Genomic DNA, 17840 nt, shown 5'->3' on the forward strand with positions numbered 1-17840 from the left:
ACCCCAGCGCCGGGTCCCGGCCCAGAGAGTGCCTCTCCCTGTCCCTCGGCAACACTGGCCCTGGACCCAGGGACCAGACCGTTCTGATGAAGACCCAATAGAGGGCACAGCTCCGAGGGCCCCCCGAAAGCTGGCTGTGGGCCGACAGGCTTTGAGAGCGTTGGGGCCGGAAGAGCCACCGTCCGAGTCACCAGACACTCACCCTGGCCGCCCCACAGGACAGGAGGCAGGCAGGGACGGGCCTAGGGCTGGAGGGAGATGGTCTGCAGGACACGCTTGGGGCTCGGGCGACGGGCTGCAGGCGGACGTGCAGATTGCTGCCTCAGCTGCGGGGGAGCTGCGGTGGGTGAGGCAGCGGGGCAGCCCCAGGTCGGGAGCAGGGCACCTTCCTAACCCGTCAGGAGTTGGGGGCCCACAGAGCGTGGTCAGCCAGGAGGCCACCTGTCTCTGCAGGGCGTGCCGGGGTCGATCAGACAGACAGGCAGGCAGTGGTGGCAGAAACCATGGTTTATTAGGGTTAACTGTGTCGGTCCCGCACTACCTGTTACCCGACACACAGGGCCCCACTGACAGCAGGCATGGAGGGAGGCGGCTGAGCCGTGGGCATGACAGCAAACCAGGAAACTGTGTGGGAAGTCGCTGTGGTCCAATGGGGGGAGTCAGCAGTTGGCGAGGGAGACAGGGGGCCTGCGGGGGGCTCCGAGCACCAGGGCCAAGGGCACGCCGGGGTCAGCACCCCAGCCCCAGCAAGAGCGGGCCCAGGGGGCCGGGACCCCCGGCAGCCGCGGGCAGCATCTTCTGGAAAGCCGGTCCGCACAGAACCACCTCCCGTGGCCCAGGCGGCCTGAGTGACAGGTCCACATGGGCTCGGCTGCCCGCCCTTCCCTCAGTGCTCTGCCCAGCCTTGCCGCCTGTGCACACCCAGCTCCCCTGCACCACCGAGGGCCAGGCGGGCACGGCCCAGGGGCTCTGGGTTCAGCATGGCGGGCGACCCTGATTCAGCACTCGCTGGTACTGCCAGGATGGGGCCCCAGACACGGCTGCCCGCACCCTGACCGTGGAGGGCGTGCCCTGGCCCACCCCGTGAAGAAAACAGTCCCAGATCCGAGGAACATCTTTCAAATATGGGCGATTCTTTGACCAGATCGCTGAAGGCGGCTGAATGTGCATCTCTGAAAGCTTTCGAAGAAAATAAGTCCAAGCGTTGAAAGACTCCTGGTTGGACCATGTGCCCGCCCGGCGTTCGGCTTGGGAAGTGGCCCGCCGTGGAGACATTTCCACGCACGGCGCGGCGGGGGTGGGTGTGGGCTGGTGCGCGGCATCTCTGCGGCTCCTTGGCCCCGGAGGACGGCGGGCAGAGCCCACAGGGCATTTTCTACATTCTTTTTCTTTCTCCAAAGGGGAACAGGTCAACGAAGCCACTCTCCGTGGGGACCTGGCCGGTCCCCCCACGAGCCCACGTGGCTCCTTCGCCGGGGGGCCCACTCTGGCTCAGGGTGCGCTAGGGGACCCTGGAATGGAGGCGGGGGACCTCCCCAGAACAGCAGGGCGCAGCGGGGCAGCGGCTCCTGCCGCTGGAGGACTGGGTCGAGCCCCACCCAGCCCCACGTCCAGGGGCCACGCCTTCCCCTCCCAGGGTGCAGCGCCCCCACCACGCTCACACAGATAGCGAAAGCACCCCCGGGCGGCGGGGACCCCCAATTACCGTGCTGGCCAGAGCAGGGAGGGCCAAGGGGTGGGGGATGCGGGCAGGGCACCAGTAAGGGACGGCTGCGGGGACCCGGATCGCCCTTCCTGCTGGGGCCTCGGGCGAGGCACCGCCTGGGACCAGCTCCGGCCCAGCGCCGTCAAGACCCCTGCTTCCCGCCCACAGACTCCGCGTCTGAACAGACGTCCAGCACAGAGGCCCTCCGAACGTCGGGTGAGCCGTCAGGGAGCAGCGGCCGCCCCCATGCGCCCAGGAGCGGGGTGGGGGGTGGTCCCCTTCCCACGCCCAGGCCCCCGCCCCCTGGCCCAGTCCAGCCCCCAGGGCTCACAGCTGACTCGGGCCAGGGTGGGCCCGCGGGCACTTCCGGGCCCCCACAGGCACGCAAGTCAGCCAGGACAGTGGACCTTCCCCGCGTCCCATGGCCAGAGGGGAACAGGCAGGGTGCGGGGCGGCGGGAGGGCGCCCTCCAATTATTGCTGGGGTTGGGGGGGGGTTCCTGGGACCCTGCAGGGCGGGAGAGGCGGGGCAGGGCTCCGTGTGGCCTCAGGCCTTCCAGCAGTTCTCTGGAAAGTGCCCTGACCTCCAGTTTTTGCATAAAGCGTCTACCGTTTAAGGCAGATCCAGTGGTGGACAGCCTGACCGGTGACAAGCCTGCCTGAGTCAGTTGTGCTAGGGATTCCTCCAATCTGGGTGTGTGTGTGTGTGTTTCTCGGCCACGTCTGAGAAGCCAGCCCCTGCCCTTCCTCTGCCCGCTTCCCGACAGTGGCCCCGCAGCTGGCCAGGGGGCTCAGGGTGGGCACCCCATTCCCTCCACCGCTGTCCTTTGCGAGACCCACGTGTTTATCTCCCGGAAGACAGAGCTGGTCACCTCAGGAAGCTCTTTGTGGAGGATGTGATAGGCACCTTCGTAAATCTGCAACCAGGAGAGACAGGCGGTCAGGACCATAGCAGGGGACGAGGCCACCAGAGAGGACCCCTGCCCTGCGCCTGGTCAGCCGGTAGTCTGCAGACGGACGCCCCTGCACGGTTGCAGGTCCTGTCCTTACTCACAGTGCCCCCCGCCACCCCCACTCTGTCTGTGCTCCTCTCCCTGCAGGGCCCCAGCCTCCCCATCAGACCCGCACTCCGCCTGCCCACGTGGTGGTCCTGGCAGCACGTGGGCCCCCTGAGCTGCAGGCTGGTGTGGCCGCGGGATGAGGGGCTCTGGCCTCCTCCCTCCACGGCCCCCCAGAACCCCATCCAGGCCCCAGGCTGTAGGAGCCACCTGTGGGTGTACGCCTCAGAATCTACATCTCCAGCCCGACCTCCTCCGGACTCGCCCCGTGTGTAACCAGCAACCTCCTTGCCATTCCCGGCAACTTCCACAGGCATCTCCAAATGCCTCTCGTTGACTGCACGGAAATCTCCTAACAGGAAACGGGCCACCTTAGCCACCGCTGCGTGTGCGGCTGGGGCGCTCGGTGTCCCGGGTGGCTCTGCAGCGCTCTCGTGACGGCCGAAAGCCCGGCCCCGCCACATGCCCGCTCCCTGCCCTGCTTCCTGCCCCCTGGTGACAGCAGCCGCTTTCTTTTCCATTCCTTTTTCTGGCCAAGCTACATGGCTTACGAGCTCTCAGCTCTGCGACCAGGCCCTGGCAGTTGAAAGCGCCGAGTCCCACGCGGGGCCACAGCGGGTCCCCCCTGCTGTCTACTGCGATGACTTTCGTCAGCTTTGCTCGTTTCCTGGGGGTGGAATCGCACATGCCTTGCACTCTGGTGAGCGGCTCGTTTCACTGAGCGTAGCCCTCCTCAAGGTGTGTCCACGCTCGTGGCAGCAGGAAGCTATCAGAACGCCCCCGCCCCCGCTTTCCGAGGCTGAGTAACGTTCCTCCGTCAGTGGGATGGACCCCACTGGGCTCGTCAGGCCCGCCTCCATCTCGGGGCTGCCGTGAGCACGGACCTCTGAGCCCCCTCTTTCAGTTATCTGTCCCAGTTTCAGGAGCGTCAGAACGGGACTCGCGATCCCCAGGGCCGCATCCCCCAGGTACCATCTCCTTCCAGCCCACCCCTGTCCCAGGCTCATCTGAGTCCCTCTCTGCCTGGGCCAAGGCTGACCCTCAGAGCAGAGCTGAGGAGGGCGGTGGGCAGAGGACTTGGGGCACAGCGGCGCTGCAGCCCCAGCCCCCGCAGCAGGCATGGCACCGCAGGGACCGCCTGTGTGCCCGTGACCAAGCGGGCAGCCCCAGACCGGGCACCCACGCGGCTGTGCCCATGGGGAAGCCGCTAGGGGTGGGAGCCACGCATGCACGTGTCCTGAGGCTTGTCTGCCCCACCGACCACCCAGAGCCACCTTCAGGCTCAGCTGCCACTCCGTGTGGACACGGCCCACGGGTCCGCTCTCTCCCCATCCCTGCAGCCGGCCGGCTTCCCGGTCTAGAGGGAAGACACTCGGGGGGCTTCCCCACCAGGAACGACACTTTGCCATCCTGTTGTGCCCGACACGCGGGTGCTCCCCAGGGAGTGAACGACCAGCTGATGCCTCACCAGCGCCCGGGACACGCCTCCCAAGGGCAGGCCCCCCACCCTTCCTGATGTGGAGCGGTGGCAGCTGCTCACCTTGAGCGTCTTGTCCTGGCTCTTGGCTGACTCCATGAGCAGGTAGGCGCCCCTGCTGTTGCAGAGGCGGTCGGCAGAGCCCTGCAGCAGCAGGAAGGGCAGTGTCAGCTTGGGCAGCGCCCGCTCCACCCGCGACACCGCGTTGAGCAGCTGGTTGCCGAAGCAGACTTTGAGTCCCGCCCGGCAGACCAGGGGGTCCGTGTTGTAGATGTCCACCTGCAGGGAGAGGGATGTCCGTCAGACCCTGGGGAGCCGCCCTGTGTACACGCTGACGGGCCCTGTGTACACGCTGATCAGCCCTGTGTACAGGCTGACGGGCCCTGTGTACAGGCTGACAGACCCTGTGTACACGCTGACTGGCCCTGTGTACGCGCTGACGGGCCCTGTGTACAGGCTGACGGGCCCTGTGTACGCGCTGACCAGCCCTGTGTACATGCTGACTGGTCCTGTGTACAGGCTGACAGGCCCTCTGTAAGTGCTGACCGGTCCTGTGTACAAGCTGACAGGCCCTGTGTACACCCTGACTGGCCCTGTGTACACGCTGATGGGCCCTGTGTACAGGCTGACGGGCCCTGTGTACAGGCTGACGGGCCCTGTGTACAGGCTGATTGGCCCTGTGTACACACTGACGGGTCAAGACCTGGGTGTTGGGGGAAGGGCAGGCTGGGCGGGCTGAAGGGGCGGCCATAAGGGCAGGGCAGACCCCACACCCCCGCACAGGGCAACAGCTCAGGGGACAAAGCTCCCCTCAGGTAAGCAGCCCGCGCAATCCCAGTGGCCTCTGCTTTCGGAGGTCTCAAGACCTAAACCCACCAGGGTTTCAGTGTCCTGTACCCCAGGCCGGAGGTGGACGGGGACCTCCCCTGCCAAGGCCAAGCCTGCAGCACCTGAGCAGCCAGCACCCACCCAAAACCCCAGAGAGGCCTTCCTGGGGGACCACATCTCCGTGACCCTCTTCCAGTGACCATCAGAGTGGCCAGGCCTCCAGGGGGTTACAAAGCAGCAACACGGGGTCTCTGAGGGGTCAGCCCGACCCGCGCACGCGGGTGTCCTGGCCGCCGTAACCCTGTGGTCCTGCAGGAGGGAACGTGGGCAGAGGCACACGAACCCTGCCTGGCTTCTCAGAAAGTGAAGGTCACTCAGTTATGTTCCACTCTCTGCAACCCCATGGACCATACGGTCAGTCCATGGAATTCTCCAAGTCAGAATACTGGAGTGAGTAGCCTTTCCCTCCTCCAGGGGATCTTTCCAACCCAGGAATGGAACCAGGGTCTCCTGCATTGCAGGCAGATTCTTTACCAGCTGAGCCACCAGGGAAGCCCAAGAATACTGGAGTGGATAGCCTTTTCTTTCTCCAGGGGATCTTCCTGACCCAGGAATGGAACCGGGGTCTCCTGCGTTGCAGGTGGAATCCTTACCAGCTGAGCTGTCAGGGAAGCGCAGAGGCCCTGGCTGTTCTGCAGCCGGTGACCTCAAGGACCAGCCTCTCTGGGGCTCAGAGATGTTCCCCCCAGAGTCGCGGGGGGCGGGGGGCAGGGAGCGGGGAACACGGGGATGGGGAGGGGCCGAGCAGACCTCTACGAGGGGCACCGGCTGAGCCAGGCCCCCGTGGTCGCCCCTGCGCAGAGGTCCATGCTAAGAGAGGCTCCTGCGGCTCGAGGCTTATTTGTAAGGCACTGGTAGATCCCCAGCTGCTGAAAACAGACAAGTCTTCTGTGGGGATAAGCCGTGCACGGGGATGAGTCGCAAAGCAGGACCGACCCGCAGGGAAGTGACAGCCGGGTTCACAGGGGTGGCGGGGGAGGGGGGGTGGCGGGGGAGGCTGGGCCTGTCTGCAGCCCTGGTTGTGATGAGGCCAACGCCTCGGGGTGGCCAAGCCCCCCAGGCCGCGGGCAGGTGGCCTCCCGGCTGCATGGGCAGAAGCCACGAAGGCCACAGCAGCAGGGGCCCAACCCTCAACGCAGGCACACCGGAAACGTTAGTTGGGGAGGGGGCCTGGAGCGGAGTCCCCCGCAGATGTGAGTGGGAGCAGGGCCAGACCCTCCTTAGCCCCCCAGAACTCGCCACACGGCCGGCCAGCGTGCGTGCCAACCAGCCAGGAGGCACTTGGAGGGCGTCCTGGTGCAGCGACAGAGAACACAGACTGGGTTCTGGAAGGGAGACTGCCTCGGCACGGGACTGGGGGTGCTCCCGGCGGAAGAGCTGGAGCGGGGCTGGGGGGGCCGTGCCGTGAGCAGTCGGAGGTTTGTGGGTACCGGGAGTGCCCCACGGCTCCTCCTCCTTGCATCCCGTGCTGGCGGCCTCGGCCGGACAACTGTGTGGAACATCCTTGGCTTTTCTGAGTGGGAGGGCCTCACGGCATTCTGAGGAAGCCATGGTCGAGGGTGAAACGTTCAGAATGTCGGTGGGGCTCGAAATCCGAGGACAGACGCAGAAGAGGCTGAGGGGCGGCTGCTCTGTCTCCAGGACTGTAGTGTCAGGAGCTTGGGGGTGAGAGTGGTTTAGTTGCTCCAGTCCTGTCCAACTTTGTGACCCCAGGACTGTAGCCCGCCAGGCCCCTCTGTCCGTGGGGTTTCCCAGGCAAGATTAGCGGGGTTGGGTTGCCTCTCCTCCACCGGGGACCTTCCTGACCCAGGGATTGAACCTGCGTCTGCTGTAGTGGCAGCTGGATTCTCCACCACAAAGCCCGACATAGGTTCAAACCCTTACGAACGGCTGCGAGTCCCTGGGGAAGGGACTTGGCCTCTCTGGGCCGACGTTTCGTGAGACGGACGTTCTGGAGCTGTGGCAAGAAGCAGGGCAAGACCCAGCACAATGGGCGGTGCTGTGACCACACGGGGGTCCCTGCCTTTCCTCCCGCGCCAGGGCCTGTGTGCGTCTGCGGGTCCCAAGCTGTCAAGTGGGGGCCTCACGCCGCCCGTCCTGGCTGCCACAGCGAACCCCAGAGATGGGAGCCTGCCAGGGAGCCCGCGTCCGCGCCAGCCTGCAGCCGCTCCCTGAGTCCCGCTCCAGCAAGCCCGACGGGCCATCAGTGCCGGGCCTCGGGCCTCAGGGCTGGGCCTCGGGCCTCAGGGCTGCCGGGCTGCAGGGGAGACTACCACAGAGGGCGAGCCTCAGGAGCCCACTCTGGTCCTCGAGGCGTCTGCCCCGCCCGTTTCCCCTCCCCCGCCCCTCGGCGCTGCTATTTTTAAAGCTCAGCAGAATGTGGAAAGGGCAGCTCCCAGCACCCGCTGGCAGGAGCTCATCCTCTCTGCTCCCTACTTAATCCAACCGGAGCCCAGGCTCCACGTCTGCCCGGCAGGGAGACTGAGCAGTGTTTCTGGAGAGCCCCACCGTGGACACATGACGCTGTGTGACCGTGGACGGGGCCGCGGCGAGGGGCCGCGAAGGGAAGCCCGCCCGCGAGGCATTCACCCAGATGCTTCCGTTTGGTGTAAGGCCTTCGGGGACATGTTCGTGATTTCACAAAGGAGACAGAAGCTCTGAAATCTGCTCCTTTCAAACTAAGAGTGTTTGGAGTCACCTCGTGATCTTTTTCTCCTCTTTGGCCCGGCTACTTGCAGGTGGTGAGATAACTGGATGTTTCCACTCTAAGCTCTCAAAGGGCCATGGTCCCCCACCCCCCCGCCAGCCCGTGCTGCCCAGCACAGCTGCTGCAGTTGCTGCTGTTCGGTCAATCAGTCGTGTCCGACTCTTTGCAGCCCCATGACTGCAGCACGCCAGGCCTGCCTGTCCATCACCAACTCCCAGAGTTTGCTCAAACTCATGTCCATAGAGTCAGTGATGCCATCCAACCAGCTCATCCTCCGTCATCCCCTTCTCCTCCCACCTTCGATCTTTGCCAGCATCGGGGTCTTTTCCAATGAGTTGGCTCTGCATCAGGTGGCCCAAGTATTGGAGCTTCAGCTTCAGCATCAGTCCTTCCAAAGAATATTCAGGGTTGATTTCCTTTAGGTTGGATCTCCTTGCAGTCCAAGGGACTCTCAAGAGTCTTCTCCAGCACCACAGTTCAAAAGCATCAATTCTTCGGCACTCAGCTTTCTTTATAGTCCAACTCTGACATTCATACATGGCTACTAAAAACCACACCTTTGACTATACACACCTTGGTTGGTAAAGCAATGTCTCTGCTTTTTAATATGCTGTCTAGGTTGGTCATAGCTTTTCTTCCAAGGAGCAAGTGTCTTTTAATTTCATGGCTTGTGATGATTTGGGAGTGATTTTGCAGTGATTTTGGAGCCCAAAAATAAAGTCTCTCACTGTTTCCATTGTTTCCCCATCTATTTGCCATGAAGTGATGGAACCGGATGCCGTGATCTTCATTTTTTGAATGTTTAGTTTTATGCCAGCTTTTTCATTCCTCTTTCACTTTCATCAAGAGGCTCTTTAGTTCTTTTTCACTTTCTGCCAAAAGGGTGGTGTCATCTGCATATCTGAGGTTATTGGTATTTCTCCCAGTAATTCCAGCTTGTGCTTCATCCAGCCCGGCATTTCACATGATGTACTCTGCACAGAAGTTAAATAATCAGGGTGATACTATCCAGCCTTGATGCACTCCTTTCTCAATTTTGAACCAGTTCGTTCTTCCATGTCCAGTTCTAACTGTTGCTTCTTGACCTGCACACATGTTTCTAGGGAGGCGGGTAAGGTGGTCTGGTATTCCCATCTCTTGAAGAATTATCCACAGTTAACTGTGATTGACACAGTCCAAGGCTTTAGGATAGTCAATGAAGCAAAAGTGGATGTTTTTCTGGAGTTCTCTCTGTGCGTGCCAGAACCCAGGAAGAAGAAGCAGTGATTCCCAGAAGAGACGGAGCCAGACTTGCCTGTGGGGTCTCTGGCAGAGGCGTGGGTTGGCAGTGGCCTGCCGCGGGGTCGGCGTCAGGGTCACTGGCAGCAGCAGTGCTGGAGGAGTGGTGTGTTCACAGAAGTCCTCCTGGAGGAAATCAGGGCCTGTGGACTCCAGGACTGGGAGTGCAGCCCCACCAGTCAGCAGACGGCTGGATTAAAGAGTTACTGAGCAAGGGCCCACCCATCAGAGCAAGAGCCAGATTCCTCCACAGCCAGTCCCTCCCATCGGGAAGCCTGCACAAGCCTCTTACATGTCTCCATCAGAGGGCAGAGAGAATGAAAACCACGGTCACAGAAAACTAACCAAATTGATCACATGGACCACAGCCTTGTTTAACTCAGTGAAACTACGAGCCATGCCGTGTGGGGCCACCCAAGACGGACGGGTCATGGTGGAGAGTTCTGACCAAGTGTCTATTGGAGAAGGGAATGGCAAGCCCTCTTGGCGTTCTTGCCTTGAGAAGCCCTGAACAGTGTGAAGAGGCTGCTGCAGAAATCGGTGGTTTCACGGGAAACTGCACATTTGAAACAGTCATCCTTTGGCTGTGGCAGCACAAGGAGGCCCACAGGCCTCGGCTCGCAGTGACCCTGCACGTGGAGCGCTGGGCCCAGCACCCCCGCCCGCCACGCGCGCCACGTGGACCAGGAAGTACAAGTCAGGAGCTCTGTGCTCGTAAACCCCAGCTGGAAGGGCGCGCCAAGCATAGACTGTGGAATCAGAGTGTCGCAGCTCTGCCCCGACCGGCTTGCAACCTCGGGCAAGGTTTATCCCCCGAGCCTCAGTGTCCTCATCTGTGAAATGGGTTAACATCGGCCCCGCTCCTGTCGGGACGCTCTAATGCTGTGCTGCTCACCACACAGGTCTGCCTCTTGGAATGAACGTCTTCTTTCTTTACTCAAATATTCTCGACTCTGGTGGGTCAAATGTGGCTCCAAGATGGGGGTTTGGGAGGGACTGCTTTTAAAAATTAAATTCTAATTCAAATGGGGTGTGGATGACTGGGTGGACTGGCTCCCTCTGGAGACCTGCACAAGCCTGACTCAGCAACAGTGCCTCAAGGCCGGGGAGCTGGAACCGTGGCCTGAACATCCCTGCCTGCACGTCTGGGATGACTCCCATCCAGCTGAGTGGCTCAGAGGGCCAGGAGGCCACATTCCATCATGATGCCAGACCCCAAGGAAGCCAGGGCCGACCGGCAGCCACGACTTCCTGGCTCAGCGTCCTGACGAAAGACGGGAAACTGAGGCAGGAGACGACTCGGCGTTATGCTCCCGTTGTCCAGGGCGCCGCCTGTTCACCAGCCGTGAGCCTGTGCGGTCCTGCCCCCGAGACAGAGCTCTCAGGCAGGCGACCTCGGGCAGGCTCTGGCACCTGGAGAGCGTCTGTCTGCCCCTGGGACATGGGCCGCCGTGGGTGGGTGAGGATGAGACAGCCACCTGGCCCGGAGCTCGAGGGCCCATCCTCACAGGCTGGGGACGAGGCACTGGCCCTTCACCAGAGGGGTGGGGGCATGGTGCCCTGACCAGCACCTTCACGGACCACCCTGGCCTCCACAGGGACCCGTGGACAAGGGCGCCGGCCTGACCCGTGGCCACAGGCGCCAGCCTGACCGGCACCCTCGGTGCACCCTCCAGCCTGGCCGCACGCTGCCCGCCCCGGCCCACAGCAGAGCTGTCCTCCTCCGTTCTCAGGCCGCGAGCTTGGGCAGGGTGACGCCGCCCCCTCTCCAGGACAAATAACCAACTGTGCAGGGGTAAGAACCAGCCCTGGGATAGGGCACAGCTTCTGAAAGAGTGACGTAGCCCAAGGCCACAACACAAACTGATGAGAATCAAATGGGAGCAAGATGCACACAAGACTAGACCTCAATCCTCAACCCATAAGGGAAATGACACCCAGAGGCGCCACGACAGCTCCACTGGTAAAAGACCAAAGTGGAGTGAAGTCGCTCAGTCGTTTCTGACTCTTTGTGACCCCATGGACTATAGCCTACCAGGCTTCTCCGTCCATGGGATTCTCCAGGCAAGAATACTGGAGTGGGGTGCCATTTCCTCCTCCAGGGGATCGTCCCGACCTGGGGATCGAACCCGGGTCTCCCGCACTGGAGGCAGATGCTTTACTTTCTGAGGCACCAGGGCAGCCTGGTGAAAGACCAAGGAGGGGTTGACATCGCCACCCCTTCCCCAAAATAGCTGGAACAGCTCTCCCACTCATGAGCATATGAAACGACCCAGCCTATAAAATCTAACCAGGCCACATTTCGAGGCCGCACTCGCCCTCTGCGATGGCCCACACTCTGCCTGTGGAGGCTGCTTCTCTCTGTATCTGGATAGATCCACTTCTTACCTATCACTGTGTCTCCCCCTGAATTCTTTCTGTGATGAGACATCAAGAACCTGAGCTTCACGAGGTCCTGAAACCAGGTACTATGGCTTTTGGCTGGGTTCGCGTCCCAGTCACGTGATTAAGTCCCCAGCAGGGTTTTGGCTGGGTTCGAGTCCCAGTCTGAGGTACACGGTTCAGAGCTGCTGTTGGAAGGGGCTGTGCTGCCTCCACTGGCTGCTCATGTAAAGCTGCTGGTGGCCAGCTTCGCCTCCACTCGGGGAAGTCTGGCTGGGAATAAGGCCACACCAGGGGACACACGAGGTAGGGGCTAAGAGACATGGTGCTGACTAAGACTCCGAGTCCCTGGATCCAGCTGTGCCTGAAGCCTTCCACTACCTTCACCAACAAACCCCTCTCTCTGCTGAAGTCATTCTAAACTGGGTTGCTGTTCCTCACAAGCTCATGAGACCTGGCTGGCGCACACACACAGCTCCACCTGGTCAGGTGCTCTGCACACGTGGGCACAGCTCAGAGAACCACTGCCCACCCCTCCCTCCAGACCCTGAAGCCAGACGGCCCTCACATGGCTCCACGTGCTGCCACCTGAGGCAGAGCCTCGGGGGAATGGCGGCAGACAGCCGCGGCGAGGCCAACGCCCGGACTCCCCCCAGGCCTGGGCTGTGGCCGGCTCCCCCGACCAGCCCCAGTTGTCCCCAGCTCCTCAGAAAGACTCACCTCCGTCTTATTCCTCGAGAGCACACTGGAGTCGATCCGGCCCAGGGACATGTTTGGCAGGACGAGGTTCAGAACTTTCGCAGCGAAGACCTGGACACGAGGGGAAGCTACGCTTAGCACCGTGGGACCCCGGCCCGGCCACCCCTCGGGCTGCCTCCAGGCCACTCAGGAGAGGGACACCCGGACGGGGCGTCAGCCGGGCCTGATCCCGGCCGGGCAGCCAAGGACCCCTGCTCGCCCGCGCAGACGGCCTCCCGGGCCTGGTTTTCGGGTTGGTTGGGGGCGGCCGGGCGGGGATGGCAGCGGCCATCTGCTCCCTTGCTGCTCCTGACGTGTGCGGCCGCCTCCCCGGACCACTCCGGGCAGTGATCTCGAATTCTCTGTGGGAGGAGAAGCACCCAGGCACCCGAGCTGAGGCAGGACGCGCCCTGATCAGAAGGCACCGCTGACTGTCTTGGGGCAGAAACTGCCGCCAGGCCGGGCAGGGGCACGGGCCTGGCTCCCGGCGTTCACGTGCACAGGGGCTGCACGCTGCCGGCCTGTCTCTCAGCTGCCCACGGGGTTGCTGTGTGCCAAGGCGCCACCTCGCAGTAGGCGCTTAATACACGCTGCTCCAACGTGATCCGGACTGAGGTCCAGGCCGCCCCCACCCCCAACCCCCCAGAGCTGGTGTTTATCGAGGAGACGCGTCAACCAGCTCTCACGCGTCTGCTGGTGGGGCGGGCCGTTTCCGTTTCTGCAGACACCCAGGGAGGAGAGATGCTATTTCCAAGGCGAGCTGTGAAATGCTAAGATTAAACTCGCTCGGAAAGTGGGGGGTGGTGAGTGCCGGGTCCGTGCGGCCGTCACAGGGCCAACGGGGGGTCTGCCCCTTGGCACCCAGTGACCGCGGGGTGTCGGCATGGTCCCAGGGACTCCCGTCTTGGATCTTGACACGAACGCCCTGAGGGAAGGGCTGACCATCATTTAAGAGACGAGGACACAGGCTCAGCACCACTGCCCGCGGCCGGCTGGACGGGGTGGACAGAGGCCTGGGGTGCGGCCGCCCTCGTTCCCAGTGACCGAGAGGCCTGCGCTCGCCTGCTGTCCCCCCAGCACCTCCGCCCCCCAAAACCGCTCCTCTTTGGCCATCAGGAGCCTCATGACCTTGCGCACAGCTGGGTCCCAAACGGCTGGGGACCCACAGGGGCGACCTCTGACCTCACCACAACCCCACGCTCGGGTCCATCCTCACGTGTGGACTGGCGGCCTCCATGTGCCGGGCGTTTGCCCACCCAGCCCCAAACACCCAGGATCCAACCTGGATCCAACCCACATCAGGCCTTGAGTCTCCCGCACCCGTTGAAGCATCATGGGCTGGATAGGACCCATCCAGCAGGGTCAGGGGTCAGGGTGGGGGTGGGCCAGCCCCAGGGATGAGTACACGCCGGGGAGGGCTCGAATTCCAAGAGGGAAGGGGCTGGCTGCTTCTGAGCAGACAGGACGGTCTGTGGGCTCCTGGATCGGGGGCTCCTCTGCGAGCCTGACCCCAGGAGCTGAGATCTGTGCCTCCAAAGGCCAGAGTGTGAGCGAGGCGGAAACACGGAGGTCAAGTGCTCCAGGCGCAGAGACGGGACACCCCGGCACCCCGCCCTCACTGGCCCCGCCCCACGGGGGTGGGCTTTCGGGGCGCGCACCTCCAATGACAGTGGCCTGAGGGAGTCATGGGGGAAATGTAAGGTGGGGCCCAGAGTCTGCTGAGCGGCTCCGAAGCTTCCTGCTGCTGTTAACGACCCGCCTCGGCTCCCCGGGGACGCAGGGGCTGTGGGCTGACTCTGAGCGTGTCCCCGTCACAGCTGGACCCCCAGGAGCCGCGTGTGATGGGACCAGGACGCCTCCCCCCGCCCCGGCATGTCTGTCTGCCTCGTCCAGCACAGTCTTTTTATTCAGCTGCCCCTTCACTTTCTCTCCCGGGACACCCGCCGAGTCCTGGCAAGGACTCTGCTGCACAGAGCTCCCGGTCTCCCCAAGGGCCCCGAGGTCTCCCCCCAAAGCCCTGTTCCTCCCACCTGGCTGCTGCACCAGGCAGGGCGCCCCCCATCGGGCCCCTCCCTTCCTGACAGTCAGCAGCACGGCTCCACGAGGGGCAGTGTCCCCGACCCCCACGGGCAGGGCCAGGAACAGGGCCACACCTGACCTGCACAGTGCCCTTTCCAAGGAGCCCAGGGGGAGGGGGGGGCGCCACCCAGACCCTGAGCTCTTCCAAACCAGCGAAGTATGTTCCAGTCATGTTTCTAACAAGACTCAATCGGGCAGAGACGAATCTCTGATGGCAGTAAGGTCACAGCTAAAAAAAAAAAACACCTGGGTGCCTCTCTGCCTGCTCCCCACAAAAGCAGAGATGGGGAAACGCTGTCTCAGGGTGGGGGAGAAGCTCGGAACCGCCGCCCCACACACGCTCTTGAAGGGTGGGCTGGTTTCTTTAGCCTTTCCATTAGGAAGAAGCAGAGAGTGGCTGACTGGTGATCAAGGCAGCCGGGGTTGAGGAGGGGCCCCGAGGTCCAAGGCGAGTAGGCAGGTGGGGGGCTGGAGAGCACCGCAGACCCCAGGCGGGGAGGACTGATTTGTCCAGGTCCCTGCTGCCTGCCGCCTCCTCTGCCCCAGCACCGTCCACCGAGAGAGCCCACAGCCACCAGGAGGAGGGGTGGGACAGTGGCTCACCCACAGAGAAGCTGGCATCCATGACACAATGGTTCTTCCTGTCAACTGGAACACTTCTTCCAAAATTTTTGGAGGATCCTGCGGGTGCGTGGAGAGAGCCCAGATCCCGCTCAGGAAGGAGTGACCTGGCCACGGCCCTGGGAGGAGACCGCCACCCTCATCGTGAGGCCAGCGGGCTAAGGCAGGTCCGTGCAGCCGCAGGGCCCCCCAGGGCACCTCAGTGCTCGCGGGCCGAGGACGGCCTGGGAGCTGAGACCCCAGCCCCGGAGGAGGAGGCAGCAGAGACTCAGAGCGGGACAGGCTTGCATCTGACCTCCGGCGGAACCCAGAGAGTCTGTGGTCCCCAGTTTCTGTTTGGAAGGAAAATTATGACCAAGCTGGACAGCATATTAGAAATCAGAGACATCACTTTGCCAAAAAGGTCTGTCTAGTCAAGGCTATGGTTTTTCCAGTGGTCACGTATGGATGTGAGAGTTGGACTATAAAGAAAGCTGAGCACTGAAGAATTGATGCTTTTGAACCATGGTGTTGGAGAAGACTCTTGAGAGTCCCTTGGACTGCAAGGAGATCAAACCTAAAGGAAATCAACCCTGAATATTCATTGGAAGGACTGATGCTGAAGCTGAAGCTCCAATACTTTGGCCACCTGGGTGAGCGCACCCCCAGGTGGACAACAGGAAGCCTGCGTGCCTCAGGGTGGGACCAAGGCCCCCGGTGCACGCGGCGGCCGCTTTCAGGGGCCAGGTCACGACCCAGCCACACCCCGACTCCCGGTCTAACTGTATCTGAGCTTGATGACCAGCCCTTCCCGGGACCCCTCCCGTGTCCCCTCCAGCCCCCCGGCTCCAGGGCCTTCCGGACTCCGGGGACTACAAGCAGAAGAGCAACACCCAGATGGGAAGCTGATCCCTGGTGGATCTGGGGGGAAAGGACATCCCGCCATGCCCACTGGCCGAGCCAGGGTGCGCGCTGACCTTGAGCGAGACTGTAGCCTCATTTCCCGTCCGTGAACCACACACAGGGCAATGACGGAGGGGAAGTCAACCGGGCGTGTCTGGCACACACGCACGGCCCCTGGCGCCTCAGGAGGGGGCGTCTGGGAGCACGGGGCCACTCCCACATCTCCACCCGGGACCCCAGGGGCAGTCTCCAGCCAAAGGCGGACAGGGTCACCTGGAGGATCACTCCAGCCCTCACTCAGGGAGAACATCCAGGGCGAGGCCGGGTTTTCCTGGACAAAGGACGGGTCACCCTGCAGCCCCGCCCGCGTGCCGTCCCGGGGAGGTCGGGGTACGGCACCAATTCGGGCGTGGGGGGTCCCCATGTCCCCTGGCAGCTGCTCTGCGGCATGTCCAGGAAGCGTCCCACTGACCCTGACACTTGTCCTGGGATCCAGGCTTGCTGTGTCTATAAACTCCTGCTTCCACCAGGATCTGAGTGCAGACAGTGTTCTCCCCATCTCGTCCCCAGGCTGCACATATCCTAGCCGGCTGGAAGTGGGGCGAGAACCAGCTGTGCTGGGGCTGGGGGCAGGGGCTGGCACTCTCACATGGGGGGCGGGGGGCTGCCACCCTCCATGTGCCCGTCTGCGCCCCGAGGCCCCGATGCTTCGTGCTACTTTGTGAAATGTCTCCATCGGGACAATGAAACAGAGCAAAAAGTCAGTCGCTACGCTGCGTCTGACTCTGCGACCCCATGGACTGTGGCCCGCCAGGCTCCTCTGTCCAGGGGATTTCCCAGGCAAGAATACCGGAGCAGGCAGCTGTGCCCTTGTCCAGGGGAACTTCCCGACCCAGGGATTGAAGCCGCATCTCCTGCATTGCAGGCGGGTCCTTTACCGTTTGAGCCACTGCGGAAACCCGTGGGGGACCGGCAGCCGTGAACCTGTCCTGGAGCCGCGCTCTGGGATGGGAGTCACAGACCCGAACACAGCTCTGCGTGCCGCACCCTACAGCCTCGGGGCCCAGGGAAGCCCCTACCTCACCCTACAGCCCTGGGGCCCAGGGAAGCCCCTACCTCACCCTACAGCCTCGGGGCCCAGGGAAGCCCCCTACCTCATGGTCTACCTCGGCCAGAAGGGGAGTCTCTAGGAACCTGTCTCTGGGGTCCTGAAGACCGAACCACTGGAAACCCAAAGGCAGGGCGGGGAGGCCTCACCTGACCCACAGCAAGCCACACGCACAGCGGCAGGCTGCTGGAAGCACAGCACAGGAAGAACAGACGACACGCTCCCACCTGACGCACGACCCTCGGAGACGCACACGCCCGCCGCCCGGCCGCGGCCGACAGGGGGAGCTGGGCTTGCGCCCTCTGCCTCGCCCCCAGCTGCTGCAGGACCGCTCCTGTGTCCACTGGCATCGCCTAGAGCCCCACGAGCCTGAGATTTCCTTCCAAAGCTGCTCAGGTGAGGTGAGGCCAGAGAGTGACCCCGGGCTCCCGCACGGCAGACGTGATGCAGACTCTGCGGGTCAGGACTGCCCGACCTTCCCTCCCCGGGGCACTCACAGGCTTCACGGAGGGGCGGGGGCGTCCCTGGGCCTCGTGGGTCAGGACTGCCTGACCCCCACAACCCCGGGGCAGCAACGGGCTTCACAGAGGGGAGGGGATGCCCTCCAGGGCTGGGGTCCGCAAGGACTCTCGTGAATCCTGGTTAACAACCAGGACCCACATTCCCTTGCCCACAAGGACATCTATTAGCACCGGCTGGGCGAGGTCCCAACAGAGGCCTTGCCCAGGAGCCCCCAGACTGCCCAAGACTGGAGGGGGCACCGGGTGGGCTCCCCATCGGGGCCTGGCTGCCCCCCATCCCCTGCCCTTGTGCCCTTCATCTGAAACCCCCCAGGGTCCTGGGCTCTTTTGGGGTGGGGGGCACGTCCCCTCTGGGGAGATGCCCTTGATGGGGAGTGGACAGCCCTGGGGAGCGGGG

The 17840-nt window shown here is 63.0% G+C and overlaps 1 protein-coding gene across 2 annotated transcripts in view; it reads right to left on the reverse strand.

Moving 5' to 3' along the window:
• Positions 1-489: 489 nt before the first annotated feature.
• Positions 490-17840, reverse strand: part of MGLL (monoglyceride lipase) — an 89501-nt gene continuing 72150 nt past the window's right edge. For both annotated transcript variants that reach the window (XM_027523747.1, XM_027523746.1), the window contains exons 6-8: positions 12215-12304; positions 4303-4518; positions 490-2621 (exon numbers count right to left, since the gene is read on the reverse strand). In XM_027523747.1, coding sequence (XP_027379548.1) covers positions 2496-2621; positions 4303-4518; positions 12215-12304 — 432 coding nt within the window. In that variant the 3' untranslated portion in view covers positions 490-2495. The remainder of the gene's footprint in view (positions 2622-4302; positions 4519-12214; positions 12305-17840) is intronic.

The sequence above is a fragment of the Bos indicus x Bos taurus genome, chromosome 22 (genome assembly GCF_003369695.1).
Source record: "Bos indicus x Bos taurus breed Angus x Brahman F1 hybrid chromosome 22, Bos_hybrid_MaternalHap_v2.0, whole genome shotgun sequence".
NCBI classification, from domain to species: domain Eukaryota; kingdom Metazoa; phylum Chordata; class Mammalia; order Artiodactyla; family Bovidae; genus Bos; species Bos indicus x Bos taurus.